Below are 26,537 nucleotides of genomic sequence, written 5' to 3' on the forward strand. Positions count from 1 at the left end.
TTTCTCTCTCCTCCATCCCTCACATGTGCAAGATAAATGTCAACCATAAGAAGGCATGCCTCTCAAATCCCAAATGGGGTCTCACTTTTGAGAAAAACAAGGTGAAACATAAAAGCAACAACCACTTTACCTCTGTCTCAGCTTGAAGTAAAGACTTTATGGATTTTTCACTGAGATAAAAGCAGAAGCATTTTGTTCTAAGCATGCTTGTTTATTGACACCATTCAGCATGCACAGTAAGATTATTTCAAACAGTATTATCTTTTTAGTCACTTGTAAAATTTCAATTTTACTTTGCTTTATCTCTGTGGAGAATATCTATGAGGGTTGCGCAGAGGGTGAAGGACTTAGTGGAGATTTTCGCTCACCCTTTTGCTCAGGCAGCTTAGTGAAATGAAATACAAAAACAACAACAGGGAGTCAGTGGGCATGGCAGTGACCAGCAATGCTGAGGCTTCTCTGAGGAAGATTGAAGAAGCCTGCCATTTCTTTATAACTTAGATATGACAGAGAGATATCGCTCACACACAAAATGTGTTCAATTTAGTGTTAGCACTGAAAAAATGTTTTTTTTTACTCAGTCTAGTGGATTTAAAAATTGAAAAAAAGCAAAAAAACTAATGTAACTGAAAAATGCCTTTCACGAGTGTAATACTGAATGTAATAAAAAAATAAAAAGTAAGCAAATTAAAATAATAACTTCAATATTGGCAATATTGTATGTCTATGGATTTTGTATTAGTAGGTAAAGTACGAATTTCAGTACTTCAACATATAATATGTAATTCTGACTTCCTACATTCAAGTTACTCACAACTTTAAATCTTGCAATTGCGACCGTTACAATTACAATGTGACTTCAATGCTGCCTTCATGTGCACATGGGGAGCTCCATAATGTCATAATAACAAACTGGGCATTTGTTATTATGACATTTCCCACATTTAAGTTGAAAAAAAAAAATACAGAAGTAGCCTAAACAAAACAATTATATCAAGTCACTACATCTGAAATTATTAAAACCATTGATTTTGTAGAACTTATGTACGGTATGCATGCTTTCTAACACAACCTTTTATCTTGTCAAACCATGACAGATCAGTTTTTAATTTGTATTTGTTGTCTATAAGCTCATTTGTATAGAGCACCCTAATGAAATTGAAATGGCACAGGAAATAAAAATAACTTTGCAAAAACCTTCATTATCATTAAACAGACTTGTTTGCCACCATGTTTCACATCAAAACACCCCTTCCAACTTCAAAACTGGGGATTACCCTAGATTTTATTTGTAATTATGACTACACTTGGTCATTCATATGCTTGGAACTCAGAATATTTTCCTCTCCACTTTAAGTCTGAGTATATATCACAATGTGACTTTACTTTATATCTAGCAATTGCAACTTTCATTCAAGATATCTTATTCAAGATAGATATAGACAGCCAGTCATTCCGTCATTACCCAGGCATCTCTGGCTGAGCTTATGGAGTGGATCTCATCATTAGATAAGAAGCTGTGTTTTCAGTCTCTCTTCTTCTCCTAGCTCACTTTGACCCCTCTGACAGCAGAGCCATTATCCAATCAATCCTCTAGTGCTCCAACCACCTACATACACACACGTTTAGGATCCAGACACAAGGGCAACCTCGAGAGCAGAGCTGTAGGCAAAAAAGGAGAGCCCCTCCTGCTGAGTGCAATTGGGATTTGAGAAAGTTAAACACTTCCCAAGCACAAATTCCAGCCTGGGCAGCAGTGTAGAGATCCCATTCTCCTCACAGCACACTTCTGTCTAGCAGAGGTCATCTCCATCAGCAGCACTACTCTCAAACACACACTAATGTATACACTGACTCCTCCTTGCTTCCCTGCTGGTGTGGTGGTCCTGATCCCTCAAACACTGCTGTCAACACTTTTACAGCCGCCCTTGACTTTCACAGGACTCGCAGATGCTGAAGGAGCTGAAGGACAGAGACGTCAAAATGAAAAGGTGATATCAGACAGAAAATATGAATGGCAGAGAAAGAATACATGGAGATCTAAAGTAATTCCTTTAGGTATGACTATAATCAGAGCGTTCGGGTGATTCCTACTGCGAATAGCACATGAGGGTCACTTTACATTAATTGTTCATGTCATAATCACTTCATTTTAAAATCAGACTGAGATGGAAAACAAGGTATAGAAAGAATGGTGGACAAGAATCGCAGTTTGGGAAATGTTCAAAAAGCGGATATAAAAATCTCTGTTTCTAAAAGTCAGGCAGATGCTGGTATGTTTTTCAGATTAAAGTGAGACAGTGGCTGGCTACCTTCACTGTGAAAATGTTAACCTAAAAATGTGCTTCACATGGTAACATCTAAATCTATCGATTTTCAAGTCAGGAAATATTATATGTGATTTAATATAATATTTCTTGACTTGAATAAAATCGAGAGATCATCAACCTAAACACATTAGGTTACACCAGCAAAATGAAATTAGATCAGGTAGAAAAAGCAAGTTTCCACTTTTTTCAGTTTTCACATGTATACTTTTATTCAGCAAAAGTGACAGTAAAGACTTTTATAGTTTTACAAAATAATTAGATTTCAAATAAATGCTGTTTACTTTCTTTCTATTCTTGGTTCCCATAAAAATATTAAGCAGTACAACTGTTTTCAACATTGATAATAATAACAATGTTTTTTGAGCATCAAATCACCATATTAGATTAGATTCCACCTACATACACACACGTTTAGGATCCAGACACAAGGGCAACCTCGAGAGCAGAGCTGTAGGCAAAAAAGGAGAGCCCCTCCTGCTGAGTGCAATTGGGATTTGAGAAAGTTAAACACTTCCCAAGCACAAATTCCAGCCTGGGCAGCAGTGTAGAGATCCCATTCTCCTCACAGCACACTTCTGTCTAGCAGAGGTCATCTCCATCAGCAGCACTACTCTCAAACACACACTAATGTATACACTGACTCCTCCTTGCTTCCCTGCTGGTGTGGTGGTCCTGATCCCTCAAACACTGCTGTCAACACTTTTACAGCCGCCCTTGACTTTCACAGGACTCGCAGATGCTGAAGGAGCTGAAGGACAGAGACGTCAAAATGAAAAGGTGATATCAGACAGAAAATATGAATGGCAGAGAAAGAATACATGGAGATCTAAAGTAATTCCTTTAGGTATGACTATAATCAGAGCGTTCGGGTGATTCCTACTGCGAATAGCACATGAGGGTCACTTTACATTAATTGTTCATGTCATAATCACTTCATTTTAAAATCAGACTGAGATGGAAAACAAGGTATAGAAAGAATGGTGGACAAGAATCGCAGTTTGGGAAATGTTCAAAAAGCGGATATAAAAATCTCTGTTTCTAAAAGTCAGGCAGATGCTGGTATGTTTTTCAGATTAAAGTGAGACAGTGGCTGGCTACCTTCACTGTGAAAATGTTAACCTAAAAATGTGCTTCACATGGTAACATCTAAATCTATCGATTTTCAAGTCAGGAAATATTATATGTGATTTAATATAATATTTCTTGACTTGAATAAAATCGAGAGATCATCAACCTAAACACATTAGGTTACACCAGCAAAATGAAATTAGATCAGGTAGAAAAAGCAAGTTTCCACTTTTTTCAGTTTTCACATGTATACTTTTATTCAGCAAAAGTGACAGTAAAGACTTTTATAGTTTTACAAAATAATTAGATTTCAAATAAATGCTGTTTACTTTCTTTCTATTCTTGGTTCCCATAAAAATATTAAGCAGTACAACTGTTTTCAACATTGATAATAATAACAATGTTTTTTGAGCATCAAATCACCATATTAGATTAGATTTCTAAAAGATCATGTGACACTGGAGACTGGAGCAATGGCTATTGAAAATTCAGCTTTGTCACCACAGGAATCTTAAAATATATTAAAACAGAAAACAGTTTAAATTGTAATACTATTTCACAATATTACTGTTTTTACTGTGTTTGTAATCTTAGCCATCTTCAGAACGATGATGTTCACAGTCAGAGAGTGACATCCATGTTTACTAACAGGTGTGACTGCTGAATTGTCCTGGCAATACAACAACTTACAGAAGAACTTTGAATATTTTATGCTTTTTTGGCTCTAAGTCTTTATGAACAAATGACCAAAGTCAAGCCCTATTTCTATGTTCTTTCCAAGCGATACATGATGTGAATCATAATTGCAGCAATAATAACATTGATTAAAGTAAATATCAAAGATGCAACTTCCACAACGGCAGATCTCGTCATAATTGACATATTATATCAATCAAGGCACAAGTTCATGCACCAAATTTTAATTGAGGGCATGTGTAAATGTTTCAGAGCCATTAAACGGGAGATGAAAGTTTCAATGGATAGCATGCGAGAGTATTAATTGTAAAGGCCATTATTTGGTGTCCATGAGGCTGAATCAGCTTACCCACTCCATTCCACCATTTGCATACAAAATGCTTTATTTTGGCAATCAATGAAAGTGCTCCACTGTATGTGTGGCTTATCACATGCTTGTTTCCAAGCGATACATGATGTGAATCATAATTGCAGCAATAATAACATTGATTAAAGTAAATATCAAAGATGCAACTTCCACAACGGCAGATCTCGTCATAATTGACATATTATATCAATCAAGGCACAAGTTCATGCACCAAATTTTAATTGATTAACAACATCTTTAATGTGTTTTAAAATTGTTAAGATACTGGGTTGTGCACCGAGCTCAAAGCTGGTGGGAACTCCAGTGTAAGACAGAGACTGGATATGATATGGAGTCTTCATAGAGTACAAATAGCAACACACAAGAGACACGTGTAACAAAAATGATCAATGGATTGGTACGTTTAGCATTTCACAGCCAAACTGTGATGAAGTCCTTGATGTTTTCTATAATACATGTAAACCGGGCTGTCACATTCACTTATCTTTTCGTATACACTCAACTCATCTGAAAAGTTAACACTCCTTAAACTGTTGTCTAATATTATATAGCGCTTTAACATAACCATTCTAGACACTGCTGGTTTTTAATTTATGAATGAAGAGCCCTTGAGAAGAACACTACTGGATCTTACAAAAGGTTTCACATTTTATATTGAATAATCACAATAAGGTAGTTCAATGCTTCTTATCAACATGTACCATATGAAAAAAAAAAAGAATCATGCACTTTTTGTTAGCAATGATATCAGCAGCCAGTTCATTTACCGTCATTTGATAGTGGACAGAAGATCGCCTGACGCTATACTTTGACTTCCATTGTCCGCTAGCCTTAAGCTATCCCCTCAGGCAATCTGATCAGGTCTTGCTATAACGTATCACTGTTAGCCCATCACGCCTCCGTGTGTACAAACCTGTGCTGCTCCAGCAGAAAAATCTACACAGGAAGGGGGTGGCATTACTAAAACAAAGAAAAGCGTGTTTACAAGTACAAAAACAAGCACATTGCATTCAAACAATGCCACATCAGCCCCAATCCCCCTGTCAAGCTCACTCTCCCCAGCACATGCCCCTGGGGGATCCCAGACCTTCCTTCATGTTCAAAGATTATCAGTTAATCCAAAATGTGCCTGAAACACAGCAGCAAAAAAAACAAAAAAAATACAGGAGTGGGCCAAGAATCGGAGGGGGGCTCATGTGGAGACACAGGGTGTTTGGACTTTATTTATTTGTTGGCTTTCATACTAATACATTGGAACAACACACCATTTTTTGGCTTATCACATGCTTGCAGGGAATGGATTCCTTCGCCATCTCGTTAAATTCTGTTGATGCAGAACAATTTGAAACATGGCACAGGCTGCAATGACATTTAAAGATGCCTCGGCTTAATTATATTTTGCAAACATTTGGGTTGTTTGTCCTCGGGGATAAAGTGTCTCCACTACAAAGTTAACTTGTTAATAATTGCGTGAAGAAGCGCTCGCTCCTTCTTTCTCTTTCTTTTTTATCTGTTCTTCGTTTCTTCTTTTTTTTATGGAGCACTAATCATTATCACCTATTAAAGCTGGTCAAGGCCATTCAAGGTGCCTGCTGTACACACAAGGGACACGCCAATGACATTCTGTCCTCTCATTTATTTAAACTAAGGGTTCAGATGTCTGGGATCCATCAGGGACACAGCTGAAGCAAATAGTCAACTGAATCAACTCTATATAAAATGTTCATCTTATATGGTTTGAATGTTTGTTTTGTATGTGAATCACACACTCATCTGACTCATGCAGCAATTCACTTTATGTATGTTGTAAACTTTTAATGCCAAAGCACTCATGTCCTGTTCTATGTAAAATTAAACATTAAACAGTATGCATGCAGGAATACAGCTTTTACATCTGAAAGCCATAAAGTGAGCTTTTATAAAACCATATATTCAAGATAAAATGACTCGCGTTCTGCATTTGATTTACATTGCACATTAAAACTGCTTTTGGTTGCTCAGTCAGAAAAATCACTCACATTCTCAGGATAGAGTTTGTGCAACAAACACTATTCACTTTCATTTCAAATTGTTTGGGATGTTGTGTTTACAGTAAAAAATGATATTCCACAAACACTCAACAGTAAAGGACTAGCTCGGACAAAATGTAAAATCTTCACACAACTCTTCACCTGTACAATAACAGTTCATACTGACCACAGCTCCAAAAGGTCAAAACAAAAGTAGACTGAAGCTATGGCAGCTTTATCAGAAGGCCAAACTAAAATTTCAGTATTTCCATTTTTATAGTTTTTAAGACGGATAACATTAAATGCCATCAGTTATTTTATTGGCTACAAAATGACTGTCAGGCTTGATTACTGTATTACCTGCACTTGATATGAGGAGAGAGAGAGACGCGAGGTGCAATGTTCATTATAACTCATCGACAAATAACGGTAAGAACAAGTAAGCCAGCAACATAACAGCAACACAAACTTCCTAAGCATTATTTATAAAAACACAGCAACAAATCTGCGGTCCTTATCTCCTTTGCAACATGTAAGAGCATAATCATCGCTAATACTTACTGATTTTGGCCTGTTGTATTCCCAGCAAAAAATTATGTCACTTCCTACAGGATGATGTCATCGAGAACCCGATTTAATTGTTTGTTTTTTTTTCCTTAGGAAGGAAATTGAGCTTTTTATTGACACAATACCATTTTCTATGAAACAAAAACCAATTAATACTGTGTAAGTTTTAGAAAGAGTTTGAAAGAGTTTAACATTTTATCCATTATATTAAAGGATATTTATTATGGGATGTGAAAATACCATTGATCATTTGGTTTGTTTAAATTCATGGAGTCTTTCAAGAAAATTTTAGCTCATGCACCTCTGAAATAATGGGGTTGAGATTACTGTTATATGTATAGGTAGGTTACTGTATGATTATATTATGCTGATGTTATACTTGTCATTATTGTACTGTATAGCGTAAAACTACATAAATATCTAATCTAAAGTTTATCTCAAGTCTGAATTCTGTTTTGTCTCTCCTAAACTAAATTCATGGCCAGGCATCCACTCTGAGTCAACCCATGTAAAAACAAACAGCTCTCTGTCACACTTGAAGAGTCCACATGTATTTGAAGCATTTACATTCCTCACAGTGAGGCATGTGTGTGCTTGTGATGCCGACTCGCCTGTGGGTGGGTTTCTGCTAATGTGCTTGTCTGTGTGTTTATGCACAAGTATGTGTGTCCGGCATTTTAACCATGTGCAACTGAACCTGCAATTTCACAGCGCATCTCTCGCTGTGCTGCAGTGTCGTGCTGGTGAGGCACCTTAAATAATGTCATTTCCCCCCTGCTGTTTGAGATCAAAGCTTCTATCAGCTGAACCAGCTGTTCGCTATGGCGCCGTGCCTAGCGATTCCTGAGCCTGCGTCTAGTCTGTCTGTTCCTGTGTTTTGACCTACTGCCTTTGTTTGACTTCGCTGTGACATTAAAGCTGCACTTGGATCCGACCCTGCCTTCTCGTATCCTTCCATCCGTAACAGAATACTTCGCCACCGAGGATCCAGCAGCCGTGTCTTGCCGCAAATTGAGTGAGGACAAGACAAAGGCAGTGTGCCAACTATGCTATTTGAAACTGGCCTACCACAACAGCACATCAAGTTTGAAAAATCTGTAAAAGTTCTGTAAGTAGTACGCCTATAGTATATTGTTGGTGTAAAAAAAACTAGCTGCTTTTATCCGCCATATTAATCAGTAATTTTACACATGATAAAACCGTGCACTTAATTTGCTTGGAAAATACTTGTGAATATGGCAGTCATAAAAAAACGTACAGTAGCCCAGCCCTAAAAAAAATTTTCTGTTTTAAAAGTATTGCTCTTAACAGACCTGTGTGTTTTGTATCACTAGTGCAGTGTCCGTTCTCGGAGCATATAAGCCCTGCCATTAAAAGTTTATTAATTCCGAAGTGTCGCGTGTCCATATTGCACCAAAATGCGACACTGCACTCCCTTGGGTCCGCAGCAACACACCCGCCACGCGTGAAGTCGATTGGATGAACGGTTCATCTTGACGACATAAAAATGCAAACAGACAGACAGACAGACACACAGATATTCCTGCCTTTATTAGGGAGAAGAATATGTTCAGCCCCCTCCCTCCAAAGCTTTGAATATTCGGTGTTGATTACTACCGAAGCTTCGAAGCTCAAAAAACGGTATTCGGACCAGCCCTAATATATATATATATATATATATATATGTATATATATATGTGTGTGTGTGTGTGTGTGTGTGCGCAAAACATACCAAACTATTGTTTTGTCCAACAAATATTGTGATATTTATTGTGATTAATATCATTCTGCAGGTGAACGGTCATCCCAAAAAGGCACAAAATCACTTGCACAGACTTCTACCTTAACTGTTCCAACTCAGTCCAAGCAGTCTTTTGCCATCTTCAAGAAACGGCTAAAGACACATCTCTTCCATCTACACTTGACCCTCTAACACTGGCACTCTCTATTCTATTTCTATTATATCTACTTGTTTTTATTTTTAGTTAGTATAAAAAACTCTCTAACACTGGTGTTCTCTATTCTTTTTTTTATTCCAACTACTTGTTTTCTTATTAATTATTATAAAAAATTATAGTAACTTGACCCTCTAACACTAGCTCTATCTGATCTTTTTTTTTTTTTTTTTTTTACTTTTTAAAATTATTTTTATTTATTATAAAAACTTGCTATGTGTACTATGTGTATGTGTTAGACTATCTTGTCACAGCGCTTAAATATTGTTGCTCTTTTGTTGTTTGATTGTCCTCATTTGTAAGTCTCTTCAGAAAAATGAATCTGTTAAATGATTAATGTATGAGAACACGGTTCAACCTTCCATTAATTGAATAATATAAATGAAGCTGGCCTGAAGTGTATGCCAGTTGTTCTATTGTGTTCACTTGTTTATCTAAAAGAGCTTTGCAAAAATGTGATGCTTGGAGGATAAAATTTACAAAACATTATTCTAATAGAGTTTATAACTAGGTGTTTGAAAGCAACAACATTTGCCAAAAATCATTGATGCATTTTGACCTTTGACCCCTCGAACTCTGGCTGAGTCAGGGGAGCAGCAGCAAGTAATGTGTTGTCTTGTGCTGGTAGGACATCAGTGCTCTCTGGCCGTGGCCCAAGCTGCTTTCCCACACGCACGGCGCAGCTACAGGTCAGATTACTATTTACACTGCTTTTCAGCCTTAATCAGGATCTCCATCTGCTGCCTCTCTTCACCGCATAATACATCATCAACACATTCACAACACTGTCCAGTTATGCTTTACTTTTACACGCTCACACACACACACACACGTCCGGCATCACTTCCCCATTCCACAGTATGAAGACAGGTTGAAGGTCTGGCAAGCATTTGAACTCAGATATTAATTATTAAACTACATTTGAGCATCCGTCTGATAATATCTCAGTACCAGATTATTCAATGTCTCATATGTGGCGTCCTGCTCTCCTCATGGTAACAAATGGAGTATGACAACTGGCCGGTGTCTCAAGGCCTGACTCACACAGCCAAGCTTCCTCAGGTCCGCATTAATCCAGCACATTCACTCACCATCACTGTCTCTCCTCCATGAATATAAAGGCCCCTGGATTTGTAACAGTATGTCCTTCACGACACTCAAAGCCAGCTTCATTCCCATCAATATTAAATAAAAATTAAAGCCCACTCGATATATGGGAGTGTGCATTGATTTAATATTTCACCCCAGCAGTGAAAGAAGCCCTTGCTCCCACACTCAACTTGCAATTTGGAAATAAATTGACTGATTTAGACAGAGCCAGAAAGAGAGAGAGAGCAAAAAGGGGTTCGATGCGAACCTGGTCCGCCAGCACAGAGTAAGGTGACATTGCACAACAAATCACTTGCATGAATATAGAGAAAGAAAACAATTGCTATTTCTGAAAGCAATTTTGTTTGGTGAAGGTTTGTTGATTGCCATGTATGTGAATCTATCGCTCACATGAGGGGCACAAGCATTTCATAAGAGTCAATGGCATATTTTGCTTTTAGCATAAACAATATGAGCCCTAAGACTTTCATACAAAAGCAGACAAAACATTTTTTTTTTTTTTTTACATAAAAAGGCAACTTTCTGCACAGGCCTTTTGTGTTTCTATGAGGTGTCAGGCACAGTGCAACTTTTGTGGCAGTGCATCCGTTGTACTTAAATTGAGCCTAATGAAGAATAATTAGGTAGTTAAAACGGTGATAACAGAGCAGCTCAGTAAACAGATAAAAGATGAGCTGGCCTAGAGGAAGAGTTTGAACACACATGTACATTCGCATTACATCACCATGCCGAACTTAAGGACCAATTCACTTCTCAATTTCCTCAATTTCTTTGAAAACTGGAAATGTTTTTTTTCCCAATGTGCTCATTAAAACGGCATGTGGTAAAATTCAGAACTTTAATTAGGAATTATTGGAAATGCAAATGAATATGAATATTTATTTAGCTTAGCAACAAGGTATTTTCACACCAAGGTAGACCATGATATGCGCTCAAAGGTTTTAGAGAGGACCATGAATGGATAAAAAATAAATAAATAAATTAACATAAAAATGGAAATGACTGTGTAGCCTTTTCATGACTGGTTCAATGTAAATAGTAGGAAAATACTCAGTATAGTATCTTAAATATCCTATAAATGCATTTTATTAAATATATATAGAACATGGGTTAAGTCAGTTAAATTTTTTGATATACGTACATTACATTAAAATGTAAAAATTAATATTATACATAATAATGTAATACAAATAAATAATAATTTAATAATTCAGTAGATCATGCACTATGCACAGAGATGCAATATGGTGACAAATATATATATATATATATATATATATATATATATATATATATATATATATATGCATGACATTAACTCATGTATGTTACACTTTAGGACATACATTTTATATCAAATTAATAGTTTTATTCATTCATTTAAATGTTATTAATTATTATTGTTTTATTAACTAAATCCTATGGAGACACAAACTGTCCACAACGTATACAAAAGTTCTGAGAATTCCCTCATAGAATCGAATATCTGTAGTGTAGTTGAGATCTCAATAAAAGGCTTTTAATGAGGCCTCATGAGCGCTATACTCACGACAGCACTGCCATCTACTGGACTAATAGTTGAATAACAATAACAACAAGAACACGACATCATCGCAATCATCATAAACATCAACAATAAAAAAAATACATAATAATAATAATAATAGCCTATCATTAGTTGCGTTATGCAAACACTGTGGAATGTAAATTTGAAATGTCTTATGGATATATATGATAAATCTTCTGTGTTCATGTAAGGGCACCGATCAAATTACAATAATGAGTAAAAGACTAAATTATCTCATAAAACAGGTTAATAACAGGCCACGAATATGATTGATGATTCTGAGGGAGTTGATTTAATGTGTCATCAGTCTAATCTCAGCCGGAAGGCGGATTAATGTTTCCAGTCATTTCCGCTTCAGCGAATCAACAGGAAATTTCGTAAAAGTGATGTCGTGATGTTGACGCTTGTCACCGTTTGTTCTACAGCGTCTCTTATCTCTGTCGTATCGATATGGCTGTTTCAACATGTCAGAAGATCACCTTCATCTCTTGCATCGTCCTCTGCATGTCTTTATTCCTACCTAAATTATTTTTACCCAGAGTGAAGAAAGAAACAGTGCAGTCGGAGGGTAAGATGAGACAAAAATGTAATCCCTCATTTAATGTCAGTGCTGATTTGACCATCCCTGTGATCTATGTGCTCAGACCCCCTGTTAACCTCTACCAGCTCCCCGTGTGTGGCTTCATAAAACAGATTCCAAAACAAATCTATCCTTATTCATTCTTACATCTTTAAAAAACTTAACACAGTAACCATAAAAATAATAATAATAACACGGGATCATTAAAACATTATAAGGAGTTTTCATTTTTGTCATTTTGTTTAATTTCGTTTATTTTTGTATTTCGTATTTTTGAAAAACACTGGTTACTGAATTTTTATACAGAAAATGGACTAGGAATTGCTCTTTTTAGTGCAATCTCTATACAATTATTGTATTCACTTATTTATTTTTAAAGTTGGACCAGGACATTTTCCTCCCCCACGACACAGACATTCATTCTCTGAAGATCATGATCACTGGGACACAGACTCTCATTACATCAAGCATTACAACCCAGAGGCCATTGCCAGAGCCAAAGGTGTTGGCAAGCTAAATCTCCTGGGCCAGGTCATCCCCGTCTATGGCTTTGGCATCTTCCTTTATATCATCTACTTGTTCTTTAAAGTGAGTCTTATCAGAAGCTATTTGGAAAGCTGCTCTGTTCAGCACCTCTCCTGTAATAATAATTTCCCTAGAGAAAATATCTAACGTGCTTTAATGTATACAGAAATGTTCAAAAGTTTGGGCTTAATTAGATTGTTAATGTTTTTGCATTTATTTGATCAAACATGCAAAAACATTACTATTGTTAAATGTTATTACAATTTAAAAGAACTGTTTTGTATTTTAATTTATTTTAAAATGTGATGCAAAGATTAATTTTCAGCAGCCATTACTTCAATTTTCAGGGTCACATGATCCTTCAGAAAACACACACATACACAGTGTACTGTATATATATATATATATATATATATATATATATATATAAGAATCATATATCTGCTTTCATCAATCACTGATGCTTACTTTGATCTTTCAACAGCTGACCTCTAAGGACAAACCTCATCAACAAGGGTGCAGATTCCCTATACTGCAGTCAGAATACACATTTGAAGAGATGCGTGAGTTCGCATATACATCAACCCTAGTTGTACAACATTATATACCTAATAAAGATGCTCATCTTAATGGCACCATATTTTCAAATTGTGACTTTTTTTAAATCACATTTCTGTTTTGCTCTTATTGCATGCATTCTCGGCATTTCAGTATCTAAACCACATGCAACTCCAGATTAAGATCCTGTCCCAGACCTGGCAAGCTTTGTACTTTGCCTTTTGTTCAACCCGGATTAGCAATCAAAAGTAATGTTTTATATGCCTAGCAGCTCCTGATACCAATTAACTGCATGTCTTTTGTATCAGTAGTAAGAGGTTTAGCTCTATTCATCAAATGGATGCCAAAGGGTGGAGGGAGCAACTGATAGAGCATCAGCACTGCACTCACTCCCTGTACAGCATGTGTATGAAAAGCTCAAACTTTGATTAAAATGAAACTACAAAGTGTGGCCTCCACATGTTTCAGTGAATCTGTATCTAATATGATTCTTAACCTCATTCAATTGTCTCCGACAGCTACTTGTCAGCTGGTGCAGATGCAGGCCAGAATGAGTGAAAAAGCCAGAGAAAAGAGAATATCTAAAGTTGTCCACCCATCTGCCAGGTAATCAGATCATATTTCTCTCCTTGCACCATCCAGTATCTTACTGATCAAAGAGCACTGACATGATCTGCACGCCACTTCGAATGGAATCCAAAAGGAAAAGTGCTAGTTCACAGCATTACGTTTCCCAGGAAATGCATAAACTGCTCAAATGCATGCCTGGAATGCTATGTAAGTCGCATTGGATAAAAGGATCTTCCAAATGCATAAATGTAAATATTTAAAAAATGTTTTTTTATATTCACATAACATAGATCAATTTTCTCCTAAGGAACTTTTTCTGTTTCCTTTTCTATTTTTAGTATGTAATTAGTTGACAGGTATTTGACCCTGCACAACACCATTGGTGGTTTGCTTTAAGTTTTACTAGCTTTACCTTTGTGACCTTTTAATTTCTTTTTAAAATAATGAGCAATAACAGAGGTCTGTTTAATGATTTGCAGCTTCATGATGATCGAGAAATGTGTATGTGTTCTAGCAGTGGTTGCAATTTGTTACTTTTCTGTAACAAATCACTGATCTGTTTTTCTGTTACAAATCAGTTTCTGACTCATCGCTTGCTCTGACTTCAGGTCACGCAGGGGCACACGGAGGCGTGAGGAGAGAAAGCTCAAACAGTTGGAGATCACCCAAATGATGCGAGAGAGACAGTTGCGAGAGGGAGCCTCGCCGGAGGAGGAGGCCGAGGAGGCCCCTTACACTGCAGATTGGGAAGGTATACCTCATGGCTTTGTGTTGTGTCCACTGCTGTTTCAGTTTCTTGGCCCTTGAATTTAATTTTATTCACTGCTTCCCAAGGCTATCCAGAGGAGACCTATCCAGAGTTTGACATGCCCTCCCGCAGACGCAGATTTCCTAGTGTTATACTTGAAGAACCAGACCAAGTCATACCCACAGCAGAGGAGCTTGCTGAGAGAATGAAGGAAGAAGAGGAGGAGGATGAGCCTGATGGTGCGTGTACTAATGAGGAGGTGAAAGAGGAGAATAATGAGGGAGAAAAAGAAGAGGATGACAAAGATGAAGAGGAATATGAAGAGGAAGAAGATGAGGAGGAGGAGGAGGAAGATGAGGATGAGATTGGAGAAGACCAGCCCTGTCTTCCTAAAAGTATTGATGAGGATGATGAGAAACTTGAGTACTCAGGTGAAAAAGAAGAGGAACAGAAACCAAGCAGAAGACGACAAATCACTTTTAGTGATCACAGACACGTCTTCCATTATCCAAAGGGTGGAGCTGTTGGCTGCAAGTATGAGGAAGAGGAGGAAGAACACGATGGAGAAGAAGAGGAGGACGATGATGATGAAGGGAATGAAGAGGAAGAAAATGGTGATGATGAAGACTGTGAAGAAGAATAGGAGGAAGATCTACGTAATGAAGATGGGCAGGGTGAGACAGAGGAGGAGGATCCCCTAATGGAGGCTGAGAGCCTGGGATTCAATGATGAAGTGGAATGTGATCCTGAGGAACAGGAAGTAGACCTCATTGACTTCCTACAAACGTACCAACCTGAGGTAATCGTCATCTCAAACAAGTCAGAGTCTCCCAAAGCTCAAGCCTCTGGGACTCTTAGAATGCGTCACAAGAAACAAAAGGTTGAAGAAGTGACGAGCTTGTCAAAAAAACAATAGTCTTCTGTTCGAATACCCTCTAGTTCAACATACCTTACTGTGAATCTTTCTTGCTTCGCTTAAGCAAACAGTTTCTCTGTAACCATTTAGGCTTTTCTAAGATTTCATTAATCTGATTCCAAGAAGAAGCTAGAGAACATTTTAGAGTATGTTGTGTCAAAAATAGGCACTTTTAAGACCCTTTTTCCAAAGAAAATCTTTGCCAATAAAACATTTACAAACAGAAGTAGCTTTTTGTGAACATTATTTCATGAGCATTGAATTACTTTACCACAAATGCAATGATTTCATCTTAAATATTTGAGATTCGAAAATTCATGTTCAGATTTATTTTATTTTTTTTCAAATCTTGAGTACTGTATACAAACACTGTATATTGACCAATGTACACATTTTACAAAACAGTGTGACATAACAGTTATACATTATCACTTTAACACAAGAGTGGTGATTTTTTTTTTAAACAATAAAAAATAGCATACTGAAAATACATTTTCAGTGTTTTTAACCATTTAGAGCAAACCCAAAATGTTAGAGCATTACATAAAGTATAGAAAGTGCTGGAATGGTTTCGCAAGGCAGTTATTAACAAATTTACACAGATTTCTTTGCAGTTTCGCTAAAGAATTTAATATATATATATTATTTTCTAAAAAAAAAAAAACGTAATATTAAAAATATTTTTCTGGGGGAAAGATATGTTTCAGAACGTAATGTCTAAAGTCACAACATATCTATGACAAGAATAGTAACAAAAAAGGTAAGCCATTTGCATCACACTTCATGCCTTTATCTTGGATGAAGAAAAACTAACATTCTAAATATTATTTTTAACTTAAAATGCAGTGTTGTGCAATTAAGAATGTTCTGTGTGATGGAAACAAACATAAATTTTTCACATTAAACCAAAGGGGCTCTCAGCAGGAAACACAATTATGATAGATTAATTTCTTAAAAACACATTCATTCAACATTAACGTTCTAGATTTTAGACAATGACAACATTTTTGAAGACTTTGCTGTGACATTTGACTGAAATGAAAAATAGTAAGATAAAAATAAAACTACAAATCATGCTAATGCATTATAGAGCAGATCTAGTAAATCTGTGTGGCCATCTGAAGATTTCTACAACACTTTAAAGAATAGTTTGGCTTTAAAGTACAGCAGGTTTTTGTATCAAGATTTTTTTTTAACTAAATTGCCACACTGATAATACAACTTCACTTATTTCCTTTCTTCATTAATCAGGAGCACTGTTTAGCAAAGACAGAAGTGTACAAGCTATAGTACAATTAAAGATGATGATTTGAGTTTTGTGTAAATTCCACTTGGACGCTTTGTTTATTCCCCATTTTCACAACTACCCTCATGCAGCAGATTTCATAGATGACTTGAACAAACTGTGTTGCTGAGTATGTTTACATGCACAGTTATAATCAAGCTTCAATCCCTTTATCAAGTTCTGGTAGTCAAACTTTGCAACATCTGACCAGTGCAATTTCAACTGGACTAAAGTGTTTCCATGACAAATTATTAATGTAGGCAGACAGAAATCAAAATTTTAAAAGTGCATGTAAACGTACTTACTCACTGTAGTGACTCTGTTCTGGAAAATCAGCTACTCCACAAGCAGGAAACTAAAGCTGATCTTTCTGGAAAGCTACAGTCTAGTATACTGGAAAAATACAGGTTGTTTTCAAGAACAAAGACAGAAGCTTAAAAAGACCTGCATGACAAACAACACTGGCTGAAGAAAACAATGTAGCATCTTACCAACTTCAAGCATCACAAGTGTTTCGTCCAAAGGCACGATATTTACAGCTTTCCACCATTAATCTCTAAATAAAGTGCTCAGTACATTCCCCTACAAACGTAGCGGGTCAGTATGAGATGATAATGTACTTACCCTGATATTGACCCTCACGTAAAATGACTTAGTACACACTTCTTCCACCATGTAGGACTTCAGGTGCTTTCACACTAGAGCTACTGGTGTGGACCTGGATATGGTAAACCATTCATTTTGGTTTGTTCTAATGATATAAAAGCCATTTTTGGATCTCATGTCCTCTTAAATCTGTATGTAAACCATCCAGGAGGACACAAAGTCATAATGATTACATCTATTTTGTGGAATTGTCACACATTCATCAGTTGAATTGTAGGAAATCCGCACCAAAAGCTCGAATGTGAAGGCACCTTGGTCAAGCTTTGTGCTTGAAACACAGTGAATTATGGGGTAAGACACAATCAGCAGATGGTATGGAAATCTATAAATACATAAATAGTGGTTAAATATGTCAGACTGTCATACTTCATACTGGCTTTGGAGTCCTTGTGAAGCATGAATTGATACGTTACATATTTAAATGGCATGATGAATGACACAAGTGACATGTATAACTGAAGAAATGTCACATATGAAAGTCATTTACAAAAGTCCATTAAATCAAATACCCAAACTGTTATATCACAGCTACATGTTATATTTCTTGTGAAAACTCATAATTGATTGGTTAGTGAACATTAATTCTTTTAGAATTATGACCATGGAAAAATGAAACGATCGTTTTTAATCTTAGGGACAAAAGTACTACTGTAAAAGATCCTTCTTTTAACATTAGCAAAATGTTAGTTTTACCTTGACGGTTAAGTAAAGAAAGCGAGTAGGAGATTTTTGACTGTCGATTCAAATGAATGCATCCTCTTCTTATTAATCTTCCCAGTTTGAGCTTTGAAGTCTTTGTGCTTTCCCCCAACTGTGATGCCCTTTTTTAAAAAAGCGGAAATGCCACTTTGCTCACGCACATTCACACAAGAAGACAAACTCAATACGCATTCATGCCTCCAAAGGAGGATCTTGAGAGAGGGACCCTGCTGCTTTGGAGTTCACTGCAGCCCTTTACTCAGTGATTGGGATTGTAAAGCAGTCTGGCTGGGTCCTTTTGAGCTTGTGGCTGGCAGAGAGAGATGAGTTACTCACAGGCTAGCTTGCTGTCAAAACTGGACAGAGCAATAGCAAACGCCTGCAGGGCACACATGGGGTAGTTGTAGTCCATTGTGAAGACGTCCTCTGCCACACGACCAAACTGCATCACAATGTAATCCGCTGCATACACGAAAGAGAGAATACAGGGATGAGAGTACAGACAAAACAAACTGTTTCTAAAATAAAATCCATCTCGAGTATGTGATATACAGTACGTTCCATGTTTAGTGCCTAAAAAGTGTTTGGACAATTTTGGACACTAAAGTAACACTTTAATATGTCAGATTTTCATTGCATTACATGCAAAATATTGAACTAAGTGGCTTTGGCAAACAAATGATGCTAGAGCCTTTCTCAGAACTAACATCAATTTTCTAGGTCACTTTTTCTATTATTTCTAACCATCTGGTCTCAAGGTAATTTCAGATAGATGTATGATGTCAGTTCCCCTTGTGTTCAAGGGATAGCTCATCGAACAATGAACATTTTGTCATCATTTACTCACCCTTATGTCGTTCCTGTATGAGTTTCTTTCTTATGTTGAACATAAAAGAAGATATTTTGAAGAATGCTGGTAATCAAACATTTGATGGTGCCAATTGACTTCCAAAGTACTTTTTTCCGTACTATGGAAGTCAATGGGGACCAACAACTGTTTGATTATTCAAAACATTTCAAAATATATATATATATATATTTTTTTTAATGTTCAACATAAGAATTAAACTTATACAGGTTTATATAGGTTATAGGTTTACTTAAACAGGTAAATGATGACAAAATTTTCAATTTTGGGTGAACTATTCCTGTCACACTAGCAGAATAACCATTGGTTGTAGTTCATCAAAATAACATGTTCCACAATGTTTGACAATCAGACTTTTTGACTCTGTTTTGAACAATATATTAATTGGTTTATATATTGAAAGTTAACAGACTTCATTTTGATTGAAAAGTGTTTTTATGCTACATTTCTTCTAAATAAATGGCACTTGTTTATATACACATTACTTAATGGACTATATTTAAAATGAAAATTTTAATAATTTTACAAAAGAATTGAATTAAAATCTAAAAATCAAATGTTATATATCCATTTATATCCATATAAATAAAATGTTATACCAATATATATATTCCACTACAGATGGATTTTAATTCATTCACTACATTTAAACATTGATATTGTTCCGAAATAACAATTTTTCCTTGCATTCACAATGCAAACCAAATAGTACACAAAACTAAGATTTTGAACTTAGAACTCACGGTCATTGTCATGAATGATCTGAAAATTTTTGACAGATGCTTGGGTGACCCTGCCATGGAAGTTGAGCACATATGATTGCGTATCATCGTTCCACACAGGCGTCTTGTTGTGAAGCTCTATCACACTCTCAGTGCTTTTGTTCTGCCATCGAGCCAGTAGAGACTCATGGTCCTGCAAAACAATAGACAGATGTGGGGGATTAGCTTTCCATTAGAGCAACATTTGTATATAAAATATAGGTCAAGGGATATTCGTTGCCTCATACTAATGTTTTACATAAGACATACATTACCTAGTATTTTACTGCTCATGTAACACAAATGACACACGTAAATTAACAAACTGGAAAAAATTTATGTAAAAATTAGTTTAAAAACTTCAATATGATATCACATGCACATTTGAACAGCTTCTTCTTATTTTATTTTGAGAACTACAATTACCCTTTTGATATTCTAGCTATGTATGCACAAACAGGCCAACATGCTGCATTTATGCTATCCTAAACAGCCTTGCACTCACATTTCGAGGCCTTATGGAGACTCTTTCATGGTCCATGTTCATTCCAGGAATAATGACACTCATCTTTCGAGGCCCCTTGAACCCTAAAACATTAGTTTCCTGCGCAACAGAACACAAACATCCGAATTACTCGCACATCAACATACTGAAGAGGAATTCTTAGAAATCATTCATCTACACAAGCATTTAATTTCCTGTTTTTCCTTCATCAGTGGTATTGCTATGTGTAAAAACAACCAGCAGAGGTCAGGCTTGGCTCATCGTTGCTTGTGGCTTTAAGACGTAGTGCCCTTAAGGGCTGGGTGCTGGCTCTGTGCTGGCCATTGACCGAGATCATGCTCACGAACTCACGTAGCAGATTGCGGCAAGCTCCTGTCTTAGATTCCCTGCTTCTAGGCTGGAGGTGGTCTTGACTGGGTTCACACCGCTGTCATATACCGTAAACTTGGTACCCATAAGGTTCGATCTGTGGGGATGACAGCGGATGAAATTCATACAATGAAGTTTCCATCGTGGCACAGCGAAGGGATGAACCTCCCAAAGATTGTCAAGAACATGTTCAGGCCATAGCTATTTCACACCAAAATCAAAAGAAAAAAAAAAAATAATAATAATTTTTTGAGTAGCAATACGAAACATGGCATTTTAACACATTTAATATAAAAATTTGTTTTTAAACGAGCTGTAATGAGATTCAGACATCAGCATGCACACAGTTGCTCTCTCCTCATATGAATGAGGACACTCCAGCACACAGGCAATGAACCCAATTACAGTTTTAAATAGGTTCAGCAGTGCACACATGCACACAAACTCATTAAAGGTCCCTCTAGAATGTTTAGAAAGAGACACATGCCTCTTGTCTGTAAGAACAGCATTGATTTAAGTTACGCTACCTTATGAAACACACGACACAATGAATCATTCTTAAGTATACCTCAGTTTGCCAATAAAGCTCTCGCCGCCTCGTGATAGGTCAGTAGGGTCGATGGAGATGAGGTAATTGGATGTTTTGCTCTTCTTTCTCTTCCTCCCGGCTAAAAGGAAAACCTAATGTATAACAGAATTTAATTGGTCGCCGAACAGCAGCACAAAACTGACATCAAAAACATCCAACAGAGATTGAGACATAAACAAACAATCAGAGACAGTGTTTCCATGTTTCCAGAAAGAACTATTATTAGAACCCTAGTATTTTCACCAGCTAAAAAAATGGTTTTAAGTCAGTTACTTCTATCTTTTGCTTTAGTGTGTCAGTAGGGACATTCATTTTGCCATTAATTGTAATAATCCAGTGAGATTTTTGTCTGACAGCAGCCAGTGCTCCACACAGAGATCTGATCTCATCATCATCCAGTCGGTCTGGAATGACACGAAGAAACAGAACAAACTGAGACAGACTAAATCCAGAAGAACTGTGGCAACGTCTCCAAGATGCTTCAAGAAAACTACCTGCAATGCTACAGTACTGTTAAACGTTTTAGGCACTTGTGGAAAAACAATTAACTTCTATTAACTAAATTAAATCAAAGTTTGGTGTGACCATCCTTTGCGTTTAAAGCAGCTTTTGCCCTATAGGTGCACTTGCACATAGTTTCTCAGGTAGCTTTGCAGGTAGGTCTCTTGAAGCATTTTGGAGACTTTGCCACAGTTCTTCTGGATTTAGTCTGTCTCAGTTTGTTCAGGATAGCATCCTCATTTTACAGCATTTTTACACAAGTGCCTAAAATTTTTAACAGTGCTGTAGCTTTGCAGATAGGTTTCTTGAAGCATCTTGGAGATGTTTCCACAGTTCTTCTGGATTTAGTCTGTCTCAGTTTGTTCTGTTTCTCCAGACAGACTGGATGATGATGAGATCAGATCACTGTGTGGAGCACAGACTCTCCAAAAAATCTCACTGGATTATTACAATTAATGGCAAAATGAATGTTTGGAAATATAAACTGATATTTCCTCCTGACACACTACTGTACAGCAAAAGATAGAAATAACTGACTTAAAACCATTTTTTCAGTGTGTGTGTGTGTGTGTGTGTGTGTGTGTTTTTAATAGTTGTTTATGGGAAAATATCATTTATAGGGAAGTTGGCTATATGCTGTATGTGTTATTCTATTTGGTAAATAAGACGGCTATAAGACATTGTTTTTAACATATGATTTACGATTTAGTCCTGATATTTTTAGGACAAGCAGCAATATTATAGTTAATTGTCATTTAGCTAAATCTCCCTTCAGGCTAAATTTGGTTCCTTTCATCAGAATCAATCATTTCAAGCCCTTCGGCAAATTAGAGCAATGGAGTGTCACTGATTGGGTTTGATTGCTGGGGCACAACAATGATGACTTCCAAATAAGCCAAAACTCTTTAGAAAAACTGGAAATAATCAGTGTTTCGTTGTGCCTGACCTTCTTGCCATCCTCTCTCTCCAGATGGAGGTAGTAAGTGGGGTACATGCCCCTGTCCATGCCCTTCTTATCCCGTGTGATCCGGCATTTCACAGTCACCCCTTGGGGTGCGGGTCTGAGAGTGAACTCCTCCAGGTCATCCACGTCGATGGATGGTTCATTGGCCAATGGGGAGGAAGCTGAGGTCGCCTCCTGTCACATTGATTAGGCAGATAGAGATCGATCCCAACAAATTATAAATTTACACGGTAGATTATTACAAATACACAATCATATTTATGTATATTATGTATTTTTATTTAAACCTGGAAAAAACAATACATTTTGTAAAACAAAGTAACTGTAAAATGAGGTAAAAACTTAAAATAAATAAATAAATAACCTTTTTGTAAATGTAGATTTGTTTTTGTGTTTTTTTTTTTAGCCCTAAAAAAGTTAAATCTAGGTATAATGTCAAGTGAGGGGAACTCCATTGTGCAGACGGTCATATGTGCTTGCTTTTATTCAATGATAAAAATGTATAATAGAAGTATTTCCACTAGAGCACTCAGCTGATGGACCCAGCATAAATGAATCAAACGTCCCTGTGGTCTTAAATGTAAGCAGCTGAGATTAAAACTGAAATGTTAAAGAGCAACAAAGCAGCCCAATGACGTTAGTCGGGTCAGACTCAAGAGACATGGATGAGCCACTACACAACCAAATAAATAACAGCTAGATTTAGACTTCACGACTTTAGTTTACTGGAATAACTTGGAGAACTGACTGTTTTGGGGGGGGGTTTCCACGCAAAAGTGAAAAATACGAGATAAAGATATAAGTGGTCACCTTTTCTTTAAAGTTTACAGATTTTAGTTTAATGCATTTCTCTTTGCATTTTTTTCTGCAGTGTGACAAATAAATACATCTTTAAAATGTCCATGTAGTATTAATATTAATTTTATTAATAAAAGCATAAGAATTATTAAGAAAAAAATCTTCTTCAACATAAATTTAGATTAAATATTACAGTCACACTACAGGTATTCTCCCTATTGGCTTATCTACTAATACATTTTTATTTTCTACAAAACACTGTACATTGTGATCACCAGTGAGACGGTGGTAAGAGCAGGGGTTTCAAACAGGCACGGCTTCCATCAAGTTATTTTAAGAAAGTAATCATTTCACTGTTGCCATAGGAAACAACAGGACTATGACCCTCCATTTCCAGCACTGCAGGTTTTGTGCCAAGGTAGACACAAGGGAATACATCCTAGCATGACAATACACAGACTGCTTGTGTCAGCACTGTACATGTAACACAACTGGACACTGAGGCGATCACATTTGGAGCTAACACACATAGACCACTCAAAATAGCAGTCAACCTTCAATTTTAACATCTCAGAATAGACAGGAATGGATAAGAAGTGACCTTTACCAGCACTATGCAAAACTGCTAGCTGGGGAATCAACAAAAGATACAGTCGACAATGTATCATATTCTGTAGGTGTGATGGGTAAGTCAGAATCTTATTGGTGCAGAACTGCATCTAATCCAAGGATCTTAAACCTTTTGCAGGCCAAGGACTGCTTGATGTATGGAACAGTGACCCTCTGTTATACTGTAAAAAAATTGTTTTACATATTAAGCATGGCCTATCACAACTTGCATATAGTACCATATGCTTAGATTGCAACCCCATTAACATAATAATTTGAATCTTTATTAAATTCTCTGTACAGATGTTCAGAGTCATGTATGTGTGTATTGCAATTTAATTTTACTTCCATTTAATGGATTTTAAAGTTAAGAGTTAATGCTTTAAAAATCTAATATGGTAGGGACAATGAAACGTTTCTCTAAATTGTACTTTCTTAGCTTTAGCTTAATTTAAACTTTGTATTTATATATTATATATTTTACTATATTATATTTTTATTTAATACATATTTTGTACAAAATACAAAAACCACACACATTTTCCCCCAGCAATTACAAAATACACTACTATTTAAGATATTTTAATTTTTTTTTTAAAAGTCTCTTATGCTCATCAAAGCCACATTTATTTATTTATTCAAAAATATAAAAACAGTAACATCGTGAAATATTATTACAATTTAATAGAACTTGGGCCATTTTAAAATGTAACTTCTTTCTGTGATGGTAAAGCTGAATTTTCAGCAGCCATTACTCCAGTTTTCTGTGTCACATTATACTTCTGAAAGTCTAATATGCTGATTTGGTCTTCAAGAAACATTTCTTATTATCAATGTTGAAATCATTTGTAACACTGTAAAAGTCTTTACTGAGAAAGTAGTCTACCTTGCTGGACTTTTTGCTGGTGGCAGATCCAGGTCTTGTGTTGCTGTTGAGCTGAGATGAACTTGAGCTGACCAAATCATCTTCATCATCGTCTTCATCAAAGTTCATGCTACTGGAGATTCCTTTGAACAAGAAAAATATTGAGGTGCTAATCAAATAGTGTGTCGATAGCAGAACATGAGGAGAGAACAGCAGCAGGCATAAAGCAAACATAGAGGCATTATGCAGTGCAAATAACACTGCAAATAACTGCGCTCTGATGCCAAAAGAGCATACGGCATGAAATTTCGCATACACAACAAACTGAGTACATTTAGATTACTTTTTTTTTTTTTTACTTCACTCTTTTAATCTGTTCAACAAATTAGCAGAAAAAGGGGATGCACAGGACAAAATGATTGTCCACAGTCCAGATCGGCTCTAACCAGCTCTGATAAGTCATGCAGACAGTAAAGACATGATCTAATCCAAATATGTCACAGAAGGAGGAGAGAGAGGCAGACACTGAATCTGAATGCTATAGCATGTAAGTAGATCTCAAAGTGTTAGTCACCAGATGATGATACTGTACATGACGTTGTTTTGCATGTTAGGCGATCAGTAATACTGAAGAACAATCTGCAAATCTGCATGGCTTAATCGGCAAGATCGTAGGGGTCTCTCCATCTGTCTCTCTCTCCGCTCTTGTTTGCGTTACTCTGAGGACTGTCGCTGGTGTACCTTTCTTCAGCATGGTGACCCGTAGGTCCTGTTTGCCCTGTGACTGTGTGTTGCCCACTGCCTCACCCTGGCCCTCTGCCTCGCTCTCCTGGGCAGGTGAGTGGCCCACTGTCAGGATCTGAATCTGGTTGCCCAGCTCCTGACCCTCATCCTGGAAGGCAGCGGGCCCATCAATTCCTGTGGTACCACCACAACACAGTAACACTGTTAACTCCACTTCGTCAACCATCCTGCATCCACGTTGGTGTCACAGAATAATGGCGTTTCATGGAAATATGGAGACAGACATTCAAATCTTAATGAGTGAATGAATCCCTCTGCAGTATTAGACTTGATGGTCCTTTGTGAGACAAACACTACCGGTCAAAAGTCTGGAATTATTTAGATTCTTTAAATGTTTTCTAAAGCTTCTTATGCTCACCAAGGCTGCATTTATTTGTTTAAAAAATACAACAGAAGCAGTATTATTGTGAAAATATTTTACAATGTCATTTATTCCTGTGACAGCAAGTCACTTTACTTTAGTCTTCAGTGTCACAGGATCTTATTATCATCAATGTTGAAAACAGTTTTTGCGGCTTAATATTTTCAGGATTCTTTGATTAATAGAAAGTTTAAAAGAAGAGTATATAATAGAAATAGAAATGTTTTGCACCATGATAAATGTCTTTACTGTTACTTTTCATCCATTTAATGCATCCCTGCTGGATTAAAGGGGTCATATGATGCTGCTAAAAAGAACAGTATTTTG

At 36.6% G+C, this 26,537-nt stretch overlaps 2 protein-coding genes across 4 annotated transcripts in view; one reads left to right on the forward strand and one right to left on the reverse strand.

Moving 5' to 3' along the window:
* Nucleotides 1-12,022: 12,022 nt before the first annotated feature.
* On the forward strand, nt 12,023-15,766 carry LOC107750649 (protein RIC-3-like). 2 transcript variants are annotated; one of them, XM_016566141.1, is made up of 6 exons: nt 12,023-12,255; nt 12,629-12,837; nt 13,259-13,337; nt 13,851-13,938; nt 14,511-14,653; nt 14,737-15,766. In XM_016566141.1, exons 1-6 carry the CDS (start codon nt 12,120-12,122, stop codon nt 15,291-15,293), a joined length of 1,212 nt encoding a protein of 403 aa, XP_016421627.1. In that variant the 5' UTR covers nt 12,023-12,119; the 3' UTR covers nt 15,294-15,766. The 2 variants fall into 2 exon arrangements, with proteins under 2 accessions (XP_016421627.1, XP_016421629.1); XM_016566143.1 differs by having other exon boundaries at nt 12,023-12,237.
* Nucleotides 15,767-16,399: 633 nt separating this feature from the next.
* The window catches only part of LOC107750543 (tubby protein homolog), a 117,420-nt gene continuing 107,282 nt past the window's right edge, over nt 16,400-26,537 (reverse strand). For both annotated transcript variants that reach the window (XM_016565977.1, XM_016565978.1), the window contains exons 5-12: nt 25,787-25,963; nt 25,067-25,188; nt 22,756-22,947; nt 21,288-21,400; nt 20,702-20,816; nt 20,351-20,449; nt 19,828-19,999; nt 16,400-18,678 (exon numbers count right to left, since the gene is read on the reverse strand). In XM_016565977.1, coding sequence (XP_016421463.1) covers nt 18,545-18,678; nt 19,828-19,999; nt 20,351-20,449; nt 20,702-20,816; nt 21,288-21,400; nt 22,756-22,947; nt 25,067-25,188; nt 25,787-25,963 — 1,124 coding nt within the window. In that variant the 3' untranslated portion in view covers nt 16,400-18,544. The remainder of the gene's footprint in view (nt 18,679-19,827; nt 20,000-20,350; nt 20,450-20,701; nt 20,817-21,287; nt 21,401-22,755; nt 22,948-25,066; nt 25,189-25,786; nt 25,964-26,537) is intronic.

The sequence above is a fragment of the Sinocyclocheilus rhinocerous genome, unplaced genomic scaffold, assembly GCF_001515625.1.
Source record: "Sinocyclocheilus rhinocerous isolate Xijiao unplaced genomic scaffold, SAMN03320098_v1.1 scaffold19, whole genome shotgun sequence".
Lineage (NCBI taxonomy): Eukaryota > Metazoa > Chordata > Actinopteri > Cypriniformes > Cyprinidae > Sinocyclocheilus > Sinocyclocheilus rhinocerous.